The following is an 18,119-nucleotide window of genomic DNA, read 5'->3' on the forward strand; positions in this document are numbered from 1 at the left end:
TATTCAAGGTGCTTATGTATAGTGAGTCCTCGCCTCTCACTATATCAGAACTTCATATATCCTCAATTGTTATAATTATGAATTTATTGAGAAAATGCTTCACAGTAATACCATTTCGTTAAAAAAAAAAAAAAAAAAAAGTGTGTGATGCATAAACATTGTTTACACTAAGCTCACCTTATTACTGCAATAACTGTGACAAATCGCAAAATGCAGCGCAATCATCTTCCAAATAACTGTTTTTGTATCATGCATATCTAATGAGATTTGCAAATCTGCAAGAAGAAAACTGATTATGAATGAGTGATTTGGATCTAAATTATATTACTACGGAGATGTAAATTTATGTTATAGTTGTTGAGGATAATATCAGTAAAATGTCTCAAGAAGTTTTTCCACGGCCTAAAGACGAACACATCAAGAGGCTGAATCCTACCAGTTGTTAGTGCAGTTGAGGTTTTTTTTTTTTTTTTTTTTTGTTCGTAAAATAGGTTGAAAAATTGATGAATTGTGAGCACCCCACGAATCTAATAACAAAATGGACTTTACATTAGACATTGGGAGACAAACCTCTTGAAACCATGATCTCACAAGACCTGCTGTTAATATTTCCGAATTTGATGCTTTCACAAGGACATTTTCAGATTGAAAGAGACTGTCTTGGACTATAGGGTAAAATGTTCCATTCTCTTCCTGCAAAATAATTAACAACAGTGACAACACCATTTTCAGAAATTAAAGGCTGTATGGTGTAGCTATGAATCATAGATTTATTGACTGTGCCAAACTTTCTACTGGTTGTGTCCCTGCAAACGCTATAGTGAGAGGTGCAGAGACTCACTTTAATCCATCATGTCATTAAAATAAGTACAGAAAGGAGTTTCAAATTGGTCTGCAACCTCCTCGCAGTAATTTCTGCCAACTATAATTGTTATTGGCTAACTGCAGAGCATTTCAAACCAGAAAACAATTTTGTAATTGTAATCACTATATTGGATCCTATTCTTTATCAGCTGTCCTAAAAAAGAAAAACCCCTGGCAGTATGTTTTCTTCTAAATAAAACGAATGTTTCCGGTCTATGCTTAGAATAGAAACCACCCCTAGCGTTCAAAGGGTGATTTCCATCCTTAAATCTTCACCATTGCCGAAAAAAAAAGTCGATTATTTTTTGATGTTCTACAAGTGTGCAAAGCTTCATTCAAATCAGTGAGTGACACTTCCGTAAGTCTCCTTGTTAGATCTCAAACATTGTTTCAGTGTTACATGAATCATTATACAAAAACTATAAATTGACAAAGTGTTTGTACGAATACAGTGAAGAGAATTTATCACAACGTTTAAAGATACATAAGTCATTGCACAATATACTCCAATAATAAATATGTTTTGAATGTTGTATTACGTCCTCCGTAGACCTTTCGTGATGCGGAAGAATTATGATAGCTTCCAGATGAAATTAAGAAAAAAACATGGTATAATTTCTTAAAAACATAAATTTACAAAATGAAACGGGAAAATTTATTTCTCGTCTCGTCTCATCTACTCGTCAATACTATTACGAACACCTAAAATATCGTTGATGCACACTGCGTCATGACATCATCTGTGGGCACATCTGATAAAAGTAACAGTGACAAACAGATTGCACGGTTACATCATAACAAATCATGTTATATCAACCTGAAATAGAAATGGCAAATACAAAAATATTTGGAAGTAAATTGGATTAATGAGGAACCGTGATGTATGTCCATGGACAACAGGTTTTAAGAAAACACAATCTTCCAGATGAGGGAACTAATATCCTGAATTTAAAAAAGGAAAAAAAGAAAAAAGAAAAGAAACAAACTACAAGCGAGGCTTCTGGAAACAGGTTCCAATGGACAAGTGCCAGACAGGATTTTGGGTCTCAAAATTAAGCCTAACATGTTTTTGATCTGCATGAATAATGAAGGAGTTAGAGGCGCCTTTTCATCTTATTTTATAAAGGCACGAACACCTTCAAACACAAAGTAATTTGTAAATCAACACATTTGCTAACGCTTTGCTTTATGGTTTTCAGGACATCTCTCAAACCAAACCACCAGCACATGTTCACCAATACATTCAACCTGTTATATGTCTATTAAAGGCCGAAACTTCATATGTCTATTAAAAGCCGAATCTATAAGGATCTTGAATCGCATACCATAAATTAATAAATAATTTCGATTGGATGCATAAAATGAATACTATCAACTATACCTTATGAATTGTCATATATGCGTCACGGCTATCCCTATCGATGCCCCTATCAATCCAAATTCACAAATATATTAATGGGCTATCGGATCGTAATAAGCACTGTGTTCTTCAACTCGACCTGCATTCGACATTTCGTTATCGAGATATGAGCACTTATTTTATAGTTCCGACCAATCTTCGGAGGGCAATAGTTCCGAAATGACGTATGTTGGTCTCCATATATTTGATTCTAGCTCAAATGATGGCGCCATAGTCACCAACGTTATTGTATGGAAAGATATACATAAGTATAATCACAAAAACATCGAACAATTAAAGAATTCAAACAAAATCAACTAACTAAGCAAAATGAACACATCAATACCTAGGGAATCAGTGGCGGATTAAGCTTCGTCGGCGCCCTAGGCACAAACTTAATGTGCGCCCTTCTCAAAAGAAAAATAGTATTTGAAGTATTTTAAGGCTAATATAAAATTAGTGAAATAAGAAGCGAAGTATAAAAATCAATAATAAAAGTAATAGTCCTAGTACAAACAATTCATTTTATGTATGTGCTATACCTAAAATTATGTAATGTATTGAAAATTTAAATTCACGAGTCATAAATGAAGGTGCTTCTGCCTCACTTTGATCGTTACAAACTCGTATATAAGTTCTTCAAAGTTGATGTATCCATCAGTCAAGATGTGTGCTTCGATATGAGGAATAGATAACTTACATCGTTGAACGGAGATAAGTCTTCAGTCTTTTTAGAGCCGAAAACGAACGTTCAGCTGAACAGTTTGTTACAGTAGTACAGTAGTACGCAAATTATTCTTAATGCAATCTCCATATTTGGAAATACAGATTGCAACATTTCTTTCCATATAAATGCTAGCATTTCTGCTGGTGCGTCACAGATTTCTCTCGTTTTCAAATGTCCCGCAAAATGTACACATTCATTTGATAACGTTGATTCGAGATCAGTTTTATATACAGCCTGAAGGTTGGCTGCGGGCTCCGAAATGACACAAGAACTTTGCAGAAACTTACTTAAAAACATGAAGTGGTCAGACAGTATTTTATAGTTTTCCTTTCTTCTAATTAATTCAACGTGCAATTTATCAAGAATAGGAAGAAACACCTCAACTTTAAATGTTTGTCTTCCTGCTAGAACAACCTCATTGTCTCTTACTTTGTAGGCTTGAATGTTACGTTTTCTAAACCTTTTATAACTACGCTCGTAATCCATATAATTTTTTTTCATGGATTTTTGCTCATAAGAGTCGAACATGTCACGAAGAGAAGTTATAAAGTTTACAAGTGATTGAACATGTACTATTGTTAAATCTATGTTGACACTTTGTAATTTCACGGTGACACTCTGGAATCTCTTCAGTATATCATTCCAAAGTGATCATGAAAACTGTTTCCACCCTATTTAGTTGTTTCAAGAGGGATAAGGCCTAATTTCGAACTAGAGTTTTCTCAAAAGGATCATCGCTTACATGAGTAAGGGTCTGAATTACACTATCCCAGTTTTCATCCTCCTCTCGTGCTGAGCAACATGTCTGTGATAAAGATTTTTAGTGTTTTCGTTCCTGGATATATATGAAAGAAGCAAGTAAGTTCCAGCCTTTTGTTGAACTAAAAAATGTAAATATTTTGAAGCATATTGAAAAAAGCACATGCTTCCCTACAACTGCTTGCTGCACTACTTCCGACCAAATTCAAAGAATGAGCTGCGCAGGGCACATAATACGCTTTAGAATTGATTGCTTTAATTCGAGCCTGTAAACCTGTATATGCCCCTGACATATTGCTGGCATTGTCGTACGACTGACCTCAGCAATTAGTAAGGTCAATAGAATGTCTGGTCAAAATATCTATTACAGCTTCGGCTAGATTTTCTGACTTGTGACTTGGATTTGACAGAAACGAAAGAAACCGTTTAACAAGTTTACCCTCTTTATTCACGTATCTTAACACAAAAGATAACTGATCAGTATGCGAAATATCTGGAGTTGAATCAATTATTACGGAGAAATATTTACTTTGTTTTATGTCTTTAATAATTTCTTTTCTCACTCTATCAGCAAGTAGTTCAATAACTTCATCAAAAATTGTTGAAGACAAGTAGCTTTTATAACCTTTCCCCGGACTTCCATACCATTCAATGTCTTCTGCTAGAAATGGATCAAACTCGGAAATAAGCTCTAAAGACATCATGTATTGCCCGTTGTGCAGAGAATTGAATTTTTCTTCGTGACTACGTAAAGGAAGCCCGCGACTTGTCAACTTCTTTACGACAGGAAAAACTCTTCTTACACTGTGACTTCTGAATATGTGATTGAAGATGGTTCTCCAAGGTCCCAACAGGTTTCTGCATTTCTGCATTGTTCGCAGTTTTTGTGTCCAGAATTTTCGTGTGATGCTAGAATATTTGAAATGTTTTTCCAGTCTGAAATGCCCTGAGTTTCTATCTTTGTTTTGCCTTTGAACAACCTACATGATGCACAATACACGGCGCAAGTGCAACACGAATATACCACATAATTCCGCAAAATCGATTCGCAATTCACAAGTTTACGAAAACAAAACAAACAAACAAACAAATCACTCTTATTTAAGAATCTTGTCTGGCCTAATATGAATCTCTGCAATTTAGAAATATCGCTTTCAGTATTCTGATTAATTCCATGTCTTAGAAGAATGTCAATTGTAGACTATTTCAGACACCACTCGGCACGATCGTCACTAACGAAATTTGCACTCTCACTGTCACAATCACTAATTCCTACGAACTGAGGAGACACTACTTTAAGTGTACTTTCTTCATACACTAAACCCACAATATTGTCAACATTTTTCGTTTCACAGAGTTCACCCGATGTAACCGCTTCCACATCAGTTACTGAGCTGCTTTCGGAAATCACTTGTTCAGTTCGCCTAAAAAATGTATCCAGTGTAAAAAGCATTTTCTGTAAGGTTGCTTCTCCTTGACGCTGAAAAAAAACACCAAATCGCAAACGCACTAACAACCAACTGAATGCACCAGAAAATACGGTAAGGCAAAAACTAGTTACATCGAATTAGATATCTGCGTAATTATTTATTGCAAAGCGCCAATACTCGTCTGCATATAACAGAAGTATCTCCGAGTAGATTAATAACACGGTTAAAAAAAACAACCACTTTTTAGGCCCATGCGAAAGATGCACTAACTCACTTAACAGCAATTTAAAAAATGACCGACTGTATTTTCTTTCGCTCTGTCTTTTATATATATATTTTAAAAAAGACTGACATTGTGCAGGCAATGCGACTATGCGAGTTTCTAACAATCAGTCTTCTTTGTCGCCTGACCATTGGTTTCACAAGGGTGGTGACAAATCAACGGTTTATTTACAAAAACAAAACAGCAAGATTGGGTGGGCGGCTTGCATTATTGTCATTGCAAGCGATAAAAGTCACAGCACAGATTAAAAAACAAAGTGATTGACGCCTCAATTCGAATCTGAAGGAAGCAGAGCAGACGGAAATACACCAAGGTTTCTTCCGTATGAAGCGAAAGTGTTACAAACCATTGATTTGAAACATTTGTTTCAAAGGTCTAAATTGTTACTGCGTACGTAAGACATTTTTATATTCTGGAGAAACGATTTGCCGCCCTCAAGAGTTGCCGCCCCTAGGCACGTGCCTAGTGGGCCTATTTGGTAATCCGCCACTGTAGGGAATGGTATATGTAAATTTTCCATATTGTTGAACGTCTCATTGTTAGAAGCAACAATTGTTTATGAAAATCAAAAATAATTTGTCTTCGATCAAATATTGTGATTATATATGTTGGCAAGTTTCTGACCAAACATTCTATATATTGTTCTTGCAACTGATTTTTTAAACATGTAGCAGTGTTACAAATTACACCAAGTGAAGGAGTTTGGTTTGATTTCTTGTAAACTAAGTTTAGTTGTCTTCTGATCGAAAACGACCCAATTATTTCTTTCATAAACAATTGTTGCCTCCAACAACGAAACGATCAACAATATGGCAAATATACATATACCATTTACTAGGTATTAACATGTTAATTTTGCTTAGTTAGTTAAGACAAGATTTTGGTTGAATTCTTTAATTCTTCGATGTTTTTATGATTACATGTATGTATATATTTCCATACAATAACATTGATGACGATGACACCATGTTTTGAGCTAGAATCAAACTATTTGAAGGACCAAAACAACCTTAATGTTAAGGAGGTTCGAGAAGAGTTAGTACAGAGGGAGAAAAGTGCTTTGAAAGTGTGTAAATGAAAGTAAGTCAGTTGTTATAGAGATAGCTTAAGTTTGTAAGGTAGTAGTCTTTTAATATTGAAGAAATAATGTTTTTATTAGTATGTTCCATGTTTTTTCTTAGATGTTCACGGTTCCGAAATAAAGAGATTCTGAGTTGAACGATATAACATATGTAGAAGAGTTCGGCTTCTTCATGATAAAATAAGTTGTTTTGAGATACGGCTACGTATAACTTATTTTATAATTTACACTTAATAAGCCAAATTTTACCAAGATCAGGCTTAAATATAGCATTTGATCTCGAATTAAATGACGTGCATTTGAAGATGAATGAATGTTTGAAAAAGTCTTTAGATTTTCTGAAGTAGAAAATTATTTAGTAACACTTTAGCGTTGCATTTCAAAGACCATTAGTATTTTGCATCCTAAGCATTATACTAACCCGCAAATCTCAGCAGCACTGCTGCTAGTCTATCAAGCATGTATGATATATGAGGGAATGTATGGGGGAACCGATAGATCTCGGGATCAACAGGACAGATCATCTGCATCAATTAACTTGATTTCTTACTTTTGACTCTCTACACCATTGCCAAAATTGATGGTGATCCTGAGATGTTTTATGTATCCCAGACGGATGAACGCATGGACAGGCAGAGTAAACATATACAGGAGTTTTTGATAAAGTCCTTAAAAATCAAATGGACGACGCAAAAGTAAAGAAAAAAAATGAGAAATCAATTTCAGAGTTCAGTTCTGGAATCTTCAAAAAGCCAGCACAATATCACCACTTTTGGTACCTCTAAACTTTTTCCACATTAAATAAGCTTTACTGAAGAAAAAAATATGAAGGGAGAAAAAAAAATAACGGCATGTTACCAGATTTAGTGATTTTCATTGACTTCCTTGAAATTACGATACAAAAGTAAATGTACAAGTTTTATAGCAGGCGTTACTTTAAGTTTACCCGTTGTCAAGTTTATATAACAACGCGTAACTAATCTCCGCCTTTCAAGCATGCGAGCAGCAGACTATTAACTTACACCCGAAGAACTGTTTTCCAATATAATATTTTTCAGTATAATTATTTTCTCACTTTGACAATACATCCGCATTTTGCACCAAAGACGTTACCGCTATGTGCTACTTTCCAAGTCTTGTTTGCATATAGGAAAATTTTCTATATATAATATTCACGTTGCCTGAAATTACATAGATACCCTTCTTGTGCCTGAACGAGAAAAAGGAGAAAAAAGTAATCACCAAACATTTGGTGAAAGATACTATAAATCCTTTCTTATATACTGAAAAAAGTCATTTTCTTAGCACATCAGTAGGCGGTCTGTAGTATAAAACTTCCTTGGCTTTATTACATAAGTCAAACCAACATCTCATGCTCATTTAGAACAAGTTTGTTGTAACAATACGTGAGTCCTGGATGTTTATTAACAACATACCTGATGTCCAGCGGTTTTCTTTGTACGAAAAGAAGAAAAAAATACTACTTGTTTTACGAATACGAATATTTTGCTATAATAGAACCCAGGACAAAGCCCCTAATTTTCTTTCAAGATTGGAACTGGAATAAACTAACGAAAATTATAACAATTGGTCCAAGAAATATGTATGTAGCCTTTCGGAGAGCAATATTATTATTAAAGGCCGTACGTAATTGGAGATTTTTTTTAATACTTCTTGCAATTTGCCACACCTGCTGCAGGAAGCCACAGAACTTAGATTCGTTTACGAGTTTCTGTGCCATTTCCCTTCTCAATATTTCTGAACCGTAAATGATATGGTTACTGCTGTGGTCTTTCATTATTACTAAAAGCAAAAGAAAGAAAGAAAGAACAAGCTCCATAATTACTGGTTCGTACATAAATTTTTGCAAAACAATTATTTTGAGAATTACCCACTTGTACTAATGAAACAGCACGATTAAGAAATGTTTTATTTCCAAAGTGGAAAATGTGAAGTAATCTTAAAGGAATAGAAAGGTCAAATTCAGTGTTACATCTGGAAAATAATGCTAATGAAACAAAATAATTATCAGTACTCCATCCTGGTAAATAATTTTAACCTAACAAAATAGTCAAATTTCAGTGCCACATTCTGGGAAATAATGTTAATGAAACAGAATAGTTAAATTCAGTGCTACATCAGCGAAATAATGCTAGCGAAACAATATTTATCAGTTCTCCATCCTACGATGTGATTTTAACCTAACAGAATAGTCAAATTTCAGTGCTACATTCTGGGAAATAAGGTTAACGAAACAGAATAGTTAAATTCAGTGCTACATCAGGGAAATAATGCTAGCGAAACAATACTTACCAGGTCTCCATCCTACGATGTGATTTTAACCTAACAGAATAGTCCAATTTCAGTGCTACATTCTGGGAAATAAGGTTAACGAAACAGAATAGTTAAATTCGGTGCTACATCCTGGGAAATAATATTAACGAAACAGAGTATCTCAAATTCGAAGGTGCATCCTGGGAAACACCGTTAATTCACTATTAAATCCTGAGGATGAATGTTGATGAAACACAATAGTCAATTTCAGTGTTTTACATAGGTCTATGCATACTGTGTTTACAATTTCATTTTTAAAACTTGTAACTGAGTGAGCGTTAGTATAATATTTATATTACTCCTTTTCGTGAGTCTATTGTAGGTTGGCCTCAGCTTCCACATTAGTGATTTTACTTAACATGTTCGTCTCTGCTTTTTGAATATAAATTATAATTTTCTAGACGTGTTTGTCTAGTTCGTACGTTTATTTCAAAGATCGAGAGCTGCTGTGTAGGTAATTATTAATTATTTAAGGGTTATTGTTTCAAAATTCATATTGACTAACAGTTCTCCATTCTAGGAATAATATGTTCTTGTATGAAATAGCTCAGAAATTTGGATTATTTTTAAGGAGGTAGTTTTTGCGTCTGGGTTCAATGTACAAGGGCTGCATATTGAATCTTGGAGTGATGGTTGATACAATGTTTGAGAAGTAGTTGGTTCTCATATTAAATCTCAGAACGAACCAAAGATTCATGATTGATTCATTTAGATGACTCATATATTCATTCATCTGTTGCCTTCTATTTCTGCCATCCAAAGTCAAAAGACTGCATCTGCTGAAAAACTTGTTTTGGGATAATCACGATTTATTTTAGCTACGAACTTACGGACACGGCAAGATTAATGGCTATGGTAACATCGTCAACATCGTAGATTCATACATACGGCATTATGTTTTTGTCATTTAATTCCCCATGATAACATACGGATTTTCTCAGTATCTGAAATGAAATGAAATATTTCAGTGTAACGTTCCACAATTAGACTCTATACCCTTAGGCTAAGTGAAACGGATAATTAAGGCAAGTGAATGATGATGGAAAAATTGGTGGAATGAGAAACTGGGAGGAACCGGCAGTACACCCGAGAAAACAAACGGAAACAATGTTTTACACTATACACTTACTTGGTCGGGGATCGAACCAGGGGACCCATGTTCTCAGCATCTCACAAATTCGCTCGTACGGTCCTTTTTTGTCATTAGACAGCAATACAATTCTTTCAAATTCAGATTTCCAGTATGAACCTCCAGTCGTTTTATACACTCAATTTCACTCTAGTGAAGTAATTCTGATAATACCAGAATGCAACTGGCAGAAGATGACAACTTCACGGTGTCAATGCTATCTTTTTTGAAAAGTTCTTTTACCTTTGTATACAAGTACACGTGGAAATGCACAATGGCTTATGGAAAACACGTTTTGTCTTTTGTTTGTTCATTAGGAATGGTTTTTAACCTTCCTTCCACAAACACACAAAGCTCTCAGCTGACTAATTTTACAACCTGATGCACATGAGAAGAAGAAGAAGAAAAAAAAGAAGTTACCTTCATGAATACCAAGAGTACGAGAAGCCTAACACTACAAAAGATATTAATCGACTGTGATAATAATCTTCATGCTATTACAAGAGGAAGATGAATGGAAGCATAGCAACCAACATAAATAAATTAATAATTCCACCTTTTGTGTGAAAGCGATAAGTAACAACAGCGTCGAAGACGTAATTAATTATTTCTCAAGAAATTAACACAAATTCCTCATTGTCTCAACTCTGACATCTCGTTATTCTTATTTTAACGTTTAAAAAAATTACAAAATATGTAATTTAAGTGAGAAATATAGGCATTTAATTTTGGTGCATTATGTTCAAATTGCTGCAAATGCATGATGTATAATACAAAGATTAACATTATTCCTCGATAATTGAATTTTCATTGTACTCTGATAATACAAGTACTAATTAAAAATACTAGTAAGATTGAAATAAAAAAACATAAAAACGTTACGTTAATCGGCATTTTAAAACAGTTTTCTTTCTATTTTCTTTTAGTTTCTTTTTATAGTTGATTAAAACAATAACATTTACGTGGTTGATTCAGAAAGTAATGCCTTCAAGCCCAGTACTTGGCCAATAGGACTGCAAACATTTTGAACTGTTTAACATTAATGCACTGATATTTAAGTTATAGAATGTCACTTGTTTCACCTTCCTATCTCTTCTCGTTCCAGAGTAATGGAACAATCCATGACATCCAGTACTGACGTCCAGTTGAAGCAGCGGGCTTTCATTAAATTCTTGAGCATGACTGCAGAAGGTTGTGCGCCCAGGAACAATCATCGCCGGTGACGAGTCGCAGATACACCATTACGATCCAGAAACTATGCAGTGCCGCCACACGTCCTCTCCTCCGCCAAAAATTCAAAGTTGCCCCATCTAGGCAAAGTGTTGTTGACAGTCTGCCTCATCCTGCATATAGTCCGGATCTTGCGCCCTACGGCTTTTGGCTCTTCCCCAAATTTAACGGCCAACGCTACAATTGTGACGCGCAGATGGAGGCAGCAGTTCAACAACAGTGTCGCCAGTAGCCATCGCCGACGGCATGAAAAACCTTATTTCGTGTTGGCACAAGTGTATTACTGTATGTTGAAAATTGATGCCACCATTTGTAGGTAACACTGCAAGCTTTCCACTCATACCTGTATCGGTGCTATCTGTCAAACACAAATAAAGGTATCACCTTGGTTTCTGAATCACCCTCGTACATTCAGTGATGATTTTAGTAAGTGGTCATATCTCTGATTGTGTTCAATGTGGATTACAAGTAATTCTGGAAAAGCATTCTTTAAATACCCCATATATTATAAAGAAGAAATCAAATGTCGACTAAAAGCAGGGAATTCGTGTTATTATTCGGTTCAAAATCTCTTCTCGTCGCGAATTCTGTCGAAGAATTTGAAGCTTAAAATATATAAAACGATAATCATGCATGTTGTTCTGTATGGTTGCGAAACATGGTTGCTTACTCTGAGGGAAGAACATAGACTGAAAGTATTTGAGAACAAGATTCTGAGAAGAATATTCGGGTCCAAGAGGAACGGGAATGGGGAATGGCGGAAACTTCATAACGAGGAATTACATAATTTATACGGTTTACCCTACGTTGTTAGGGTCGTCAAGTCTAGGAGGCTTAGGTGGGCAGGTCATGTAGCTAGAATGGAAGAAAGTAGAAACGCTTTTAAAGTTTTGACTGGAAGACCCATCGGAAAACGACCATTAGGAAGACCTAGGCGCAGATGGGAGGACAATATTAAGATGGATCTCGCAGAGATAGGAATACAAAGTAGAAACTGGATCCAATTAGCTAAGGATAGAAGTCAGTGGAGAGCTTTTGTGAAAACGGCATTGGACCTCCGGGTTCCATAGACCATAGAGTTAGTTAGTTAGTTATATATTATAACGTCCCCGGGGCAAAAATCTTCGAAATCACCACTGCATATATTAATAATGAATGCACTACAAACGCAGTACGAATTGCATTATCAATTCCATTTAACAGTGGATAAAGTCACTCACTCAGGGACTTTACTCACTAAACAAATACCGACGTGGGACTCACGGGCGTATTTCTTTCATTATTATTATTATTATTATTATTATTATTATTATTATTATTATTATTATTATTATTATTATTATTATTATTATTATTATTATTATTATTATTATCTGTTAATAATTACAGTGTAAATTACTTTTGTGGACTACTTATTTGTAAAGTTTGTTAAACACATTTTGAATACGTAATACTTTGTACGGGGTTTCCCTGTTCTACTACATGCCTATGTTACTATTCCGACAGAGGGGGTGCAGTGGCTCAGTAGTAGAGCGTTCACCTCCGGTGCTTGGGTCTCTGGTTCGATCCCAGCTCGCGCCGTGTAGACTTTGTGACGGACAAACACCGTGCTCGTGGATTTTCTCGGGGTTCTCTCGTTTCCTCCTACTTATTTCATTAATTTGTCATCACCGTCTCCTTCAGCTTAATCGGCATAACCGTGGGACGTAAAACTTAAAGATTTCATTTCATTTCATTTTTTACTATTCCGAGATACCAACACATCATACAGTGTACCAGAATACATATAAGTTTTATTTATTTATTAGCTTTTCTTGAAATCAAAATTATTATTACAGTAAAGCAAAACACTTTCGAATTACGAGAAGTAAAATCGTAATAACTGAATCCTTCCAATAACTCAGCGATCATTAAACATAGCGTCGAATCTGCTTTAAAATTCTAGCCTGTTCAATCGGGATCCTATAAGATATGAAACCATCAAAAGAAGTATAAACAAACCGATCGAACTATTTGAAAGACATGGATATTTCGTCAATAAAATTACTAACAATAATAATATTTATTCAAACCAATACACTTCTCAACTATTGTCTGAAAGTGGCAAAATTTCATATGCTGTAAACTTAAATAAAACTTTCAACTATCATCAGCACTAGTCATTCTAGTACTTATACCAACAAAATTTGCTTCCCGAAGTTGTCTTCCGAGCCTCGGGAAGGGCGAGTGGAGTTGTGCCGCCCACGACAAAGATAAAACGAGAAATTAGGTTTTCTCGTTATGTTCTCTTAAAATTTCGTATATGTATATCTTGCCTTGTCTCGAAACTCGTAAAGCTGCTTTCGTCTAGTCTCATTTTCTAAAATTCATGTACAAAATTAATGACCTGATTTCTTCCTCGATTTCATCCAGAAGTAATCAGAATCCTTCACGAGTCACGAAAGGTCCACAAAGGGTGCCATAGACCCTCTATAACAACATTTAAACCGTATTTATAATTGAAGTATCATAACTTACGCATCTTTAAACGTTGATATATATATATATATATATATATATATATATATATATATATATATATATATATATATATATATATATATATATATACGATTGAAGAATGAATATATACATCCATTCTTCACTACGTTCGTTATTTTTCAATTTGTACTATTTATATTATGGATTATGTAACATTAAAACAGTGTTTGAGGTTTAAAATTTGGGTAACCTAGTATTGCTGACGAGACTCGAAAACTTTTCGTCTCGTCTCGAATTTCAAAATGTACTTCTCGTATCGTCTCGAAGTTCAAAAAGTACTTCTCGTATCGTCTCGAAGTTCAAAAAGTACTTCTTGTATCGTCTCAAAGTTCAAAAAGTACTTCTCGTATCGTCTCGAAGTTCAAAATGCACTTTTCGTCTCGTCTCGAATTTTAGAAAGTACTTCTCGTATCGTCTCGAAGTTCAATATGTATTTCTCGTATCGTCTCGAAATTCAAAATGTACTTTTCGTCTCGTCTCGAATTTTAGAAAGTACTTCTCGTATCGTCTCGAAGTTCAAAATGTACTTTTCGTCTCGTCTCGAATTTTAGAAAGTACTTCTCGTATCGTCTCGAAGTTCAAAATGTATTTCTCGTATCGTCTCGAAGTTCAAAATGTACTTTTCGTATCGTCTCGAATTTTAAAAAGTACTTCTCGTATCGTCTCGAAGTTCAAAAAGTACTTCTCGTATCGTCTAAAAGTTCAAAAGGCATTTGTCACCTCGTTTCGAATTTCAAAAGGTACTTCTTATCTCGTCTCGAGTTTCAAAAAGTACTCTTCGTCTCGTCTCGTCTCAAATTTCATAAAGTACTCCTCGACTCGAATTTAGAAAAAAAAATACTTCTCGCCTAGAATTTCAAAACCACTTCTCGTCTTGTCTCGAATCTCAAAAGGTACTTCTAGTCACGTGGGGGGCGGAGAGGGAAGTAGAGCAACGAAAAATTATACAAGTCTTAGCCAAAAGCGTCCGTACTCCTTCTAATTAATAAACTTTCATTACAGTGTTTCGGTACACTTTTAATTTAACAAACATTAAAATTTTGAAGAAATATGAAAAATGCTGACAAGATAAGAAAAAAAAAAGTTGCATATTGTAAAGTAATAAAAATAATAATAAACAACCACAAAAAATGAAACTCAAAACAACTATTAAACAATGGTTATTAAAAGTATAATATAGCACTCCCGATTAAGTGAAACTTATTTTACATATATGCGTAATGAACATGTGAAATAAGACATGTGTCTACACGACGCTGATAATAATGCTTATGTTATTTACGAAGCCACTTTCCGTCTCTTTAATAGGTTGCAGTTTGATACGAAAAAAAGGATTTACGATACTTCTTGAATTTTATATTCTCAATAAAAATGGAAAGTGGAATTTTACTCAAAGAGAAAAATAACTAAATGCAACAATCACATTTTCTGACAGTGTTCTCTCTTAAAAACAACACATGTCGTGTACTTGGTATATCAGGTTTAAAGGAAGAGTAAAGTCGTATGTAACTAGGTTTCTACAAATTTAAGACTCAAAGTTCAACCTCACAGACATAAAAACATCATATTCTGTAACATCCTCCCACAGGTACAAACAGTTGTGGGCAAGAGAGCGCATTTGCCCCCTCTGGATTGAAATAAAATGAAATTTTTGAGTTTTACGTCCCACGGTTATGCCGGGTAGGCTAAAGGAGACGGTGATGATGAGTAATGAATGAAATGGTGGAATGAAGAAAGTGGGAGGAAACGGGAGAACCCCGAGAAAACCCACGCACACGGTGTTTGTCCACCTCAAAGTTCACTTGGCGGGAGCAGGGTTTGAACCCGAGACCCCTAGCACCAGAGGTGAACGCTCTACCACTGAGCCACCGCGCCCTCCCCTCTGGATTCTCGAAAGGGGTTTAGTTTTTCCAAATACATGTCAAAACATATTTGATTTAGTAACTCATCCACTATGGTATTTAATATATTTACTGTAGTTACAATGTGCGTCAGTAAGAATTGTTTGCGACATCGCTTGTATGTTGGACTTCATCCCCCCCACCTTGGAAATAATCATCCGGGGAATTCTGCATCCTTCATTTTTGTGTGATTCCTAATCGCCCCAGAATCTGGATATCTTTATCTGGATTTTTACTTAAAAGCCTGACAACGAAACATATATACCTGAGCGGTACATACATAGAAATCGGCCCCACTGCTCACGGGTAAATGATCAGCGTTTGCTCCTAAAGCGCGGCAGAGCTGGGTTTGATATCCAATGCCCCGGATCCCATTAGTAGGTCCACCCTCCATAATCTTATTACTGGATTATGGGGACGATAAGTTTAAAACAAACTAAAGTCTCTTCACTCTGGGCACACGATTAAAGGACAATTTTGCCTCCGAAATATATTAAAGAATGACCCATACATTACGCCTTTGTTCATTTTCTTTTTCAACAGGATTGTCAAGCGTATGACAACAGTACTCGCGTTTTCTGCGATTATATTCACTTGAACAATACCTTCTCATTAATTTGCATATTTCACTGTCTGATGTTTTGACTTGTAGGACAAAACGGCAGAATGTTAATATACTGTACTAAAAACAATTTTAACAACTCGAAAAAATCGTGAAATACTGAATATTCGGATAAAGGAAAGAAAATAATGGAATAAACTCAACAGAATTGCTGGAATCATTGCCGAAGTAGAAAGAACTGTAAATGATTCTCCATCAGGAACTCAGAAGCAACACATATCTCAAGATATAATCCCAATATCCAGCACGTTGTACCGGAAAATCTCCCGTCACGATGGTCGACTATGAGACTTGAATCAAAAACTGGGCCGCGGTGACTCAGTGGTAGAGCGTTCGCCTCTGGTGCATGGAGTCCTTAGTTCGATCCCGACTCGCCAAGTACACTCTGTGTTGGACAAATACCGTGTGTGGAGGTTTTCCCGGGGTTCTCTCGTTTCCTCCCACTTTCATCATTCCACTATTTCATTCATTTCTCATCGTCACCGACTCCTTTAGCCTAGCCGGCATAATCGTGGGACGTAAAAGTTAACGATTTTGAATCAAAAATTTGACTGCAAAGTGGAATCACTGACCCTTCAACTGTATCCGCACAGAGAAGTATAAAGAAAATTACTTTATGCTGGGTGTTAATGAACTCAATCCCCTAAATTTGTAAGGTGGTTCTGCAGACGAAAATTAAAAAAAAAAAAAAAAAAAAAAAAGAATTATATATATATATATGAGAATGTCATAAACTGTACAGTTTCGGTGCAAAGGCTGTCGAAAACTGCGGAAAAACAAACGTGCTCAACAATTGGGCAAAAGATTCCCGAAAGTCTCTCAAGTAAAAGTGGTTCGAAATAACCATGGAGGTATGGGAATGACATTAGGAAAATAGGAATTCGTTGTCAGCATGTGAATATTTTTTCTACTGCAATCGGATTAAAAATGGCGGAAGAGTTTTTAACTGCTATGGATGCTAGCATAACTACACAGGAGAGCTGACAAGGAAAGGACATGAACCTATCAACGAGACTTCCTAATCAAACCTAGTCCATTCGATGAACATAACAAAGATATGTTCAAGCACAAAAAATTAGGTGCCCTGGACAACGAAGTAAGTCCCTGGAGCTCATTGGCCCTGTTAGTATAAAGAAAATCGTAGACTCGCAGCGAAATAGCTATTGCATCAACACTGTTCATTGGAAATTCATGGTTTATAGTTCATTCTCTTCAGCATTGAAACAAGCTTTCCTTTCCAGAGGTGCTATGTATTGGGGCCCCTAACGTACTTGAACACTGGAAGAATGTCGGGAAAAGTCCCTCCAGAACTTTGGAAGATCCCTACCATCAACTTTGGAACCCTCTGGAGTAGCCCCGGATAAAAACACACAATTCAAATGTATCTCAAAAATACTATAGGGGTTAAGAAATGTGTATACCAAGTTTTGTATTGACAGACGGATTAGATATGAGGGAAAAGCTTGTATACCAATACACGATTTCCCCTCATACCTATTCTGTCTAGCAATACAAAGTTTGGTACACACATTTCTTATCCCTTGTACTATTTCTCGAGATACATTTAGATTGTGTATTTTTACCCGGGGTTATTTCAGAGGGGTCCAAAGTTGATGGGAGGGAATTTTCCGGACATTCTCCCAATTTTCCTTGTTCTTGTACGTTATTAGTCCCAACACATAGCACCTCTGGAAAGCCGGTTTCATGCTGAAGAGAATGAAATAAAACATGACTTTCCAATGACCAGTGTTGATGCAATAGATATTTCACTGCGAGTCCACGATTTTTTAAAATACTAACAGGGTTAATGGGCCCCAGG

At 35.6% G+C, this 18,119-nt stretch overlaps 2 protein-coding genes across 3 annotated transcripts in view; both read right to left on the reverse strand.

The window, feature by feature from the left end:
- LOC145683934 (rho GTPase-activating protein conundrum-like) overlaps positions 1–18,119 on the reverse strand; it is a 426,775-nt gene that overhangs the window by 399,396 nt on the left and 9,260 nt on the right. The window lies entirely within an intron of this gene.
- LOC145683079 (zinc finger MYM-type protein 1-like) lies at positions 4,070–4,621 on the reverse strand. The gene has a single exon (XM_081754437.1). The coding sequence runs from the start codon at positions 4,619–4,621 to the stop codon at positions 4,070–4,072; it is 552 nt and encodes a 183-aa protein (XP_081610563.1).

The sequence above is a fragment of the Thermobia domestica genome, chromosome 4 (genome assembly GCF_964235325.1).
Source record: "Thermobia domestica chromosome 4, izTheDome1.hap1.1, whole genome shotgun sequence".
Taxonomy (NCBI): domain Eukaryota; kingdom Metazoa; phylum Arthropoda; class Insecta; order Zygentoma; family Lepismatidae; genus Thermobia; species Thermobia domestica.

What these genes read in the sequence shown, in the direction of transcription:
- LOC145683079 (XM_081754437.1), bottom strand. Translation starts at nt 4,621, where the DNA reads ATGCAGAAATGCAGAAACCTGTTGGGACCTTGGAGAACCATCTTCAAT.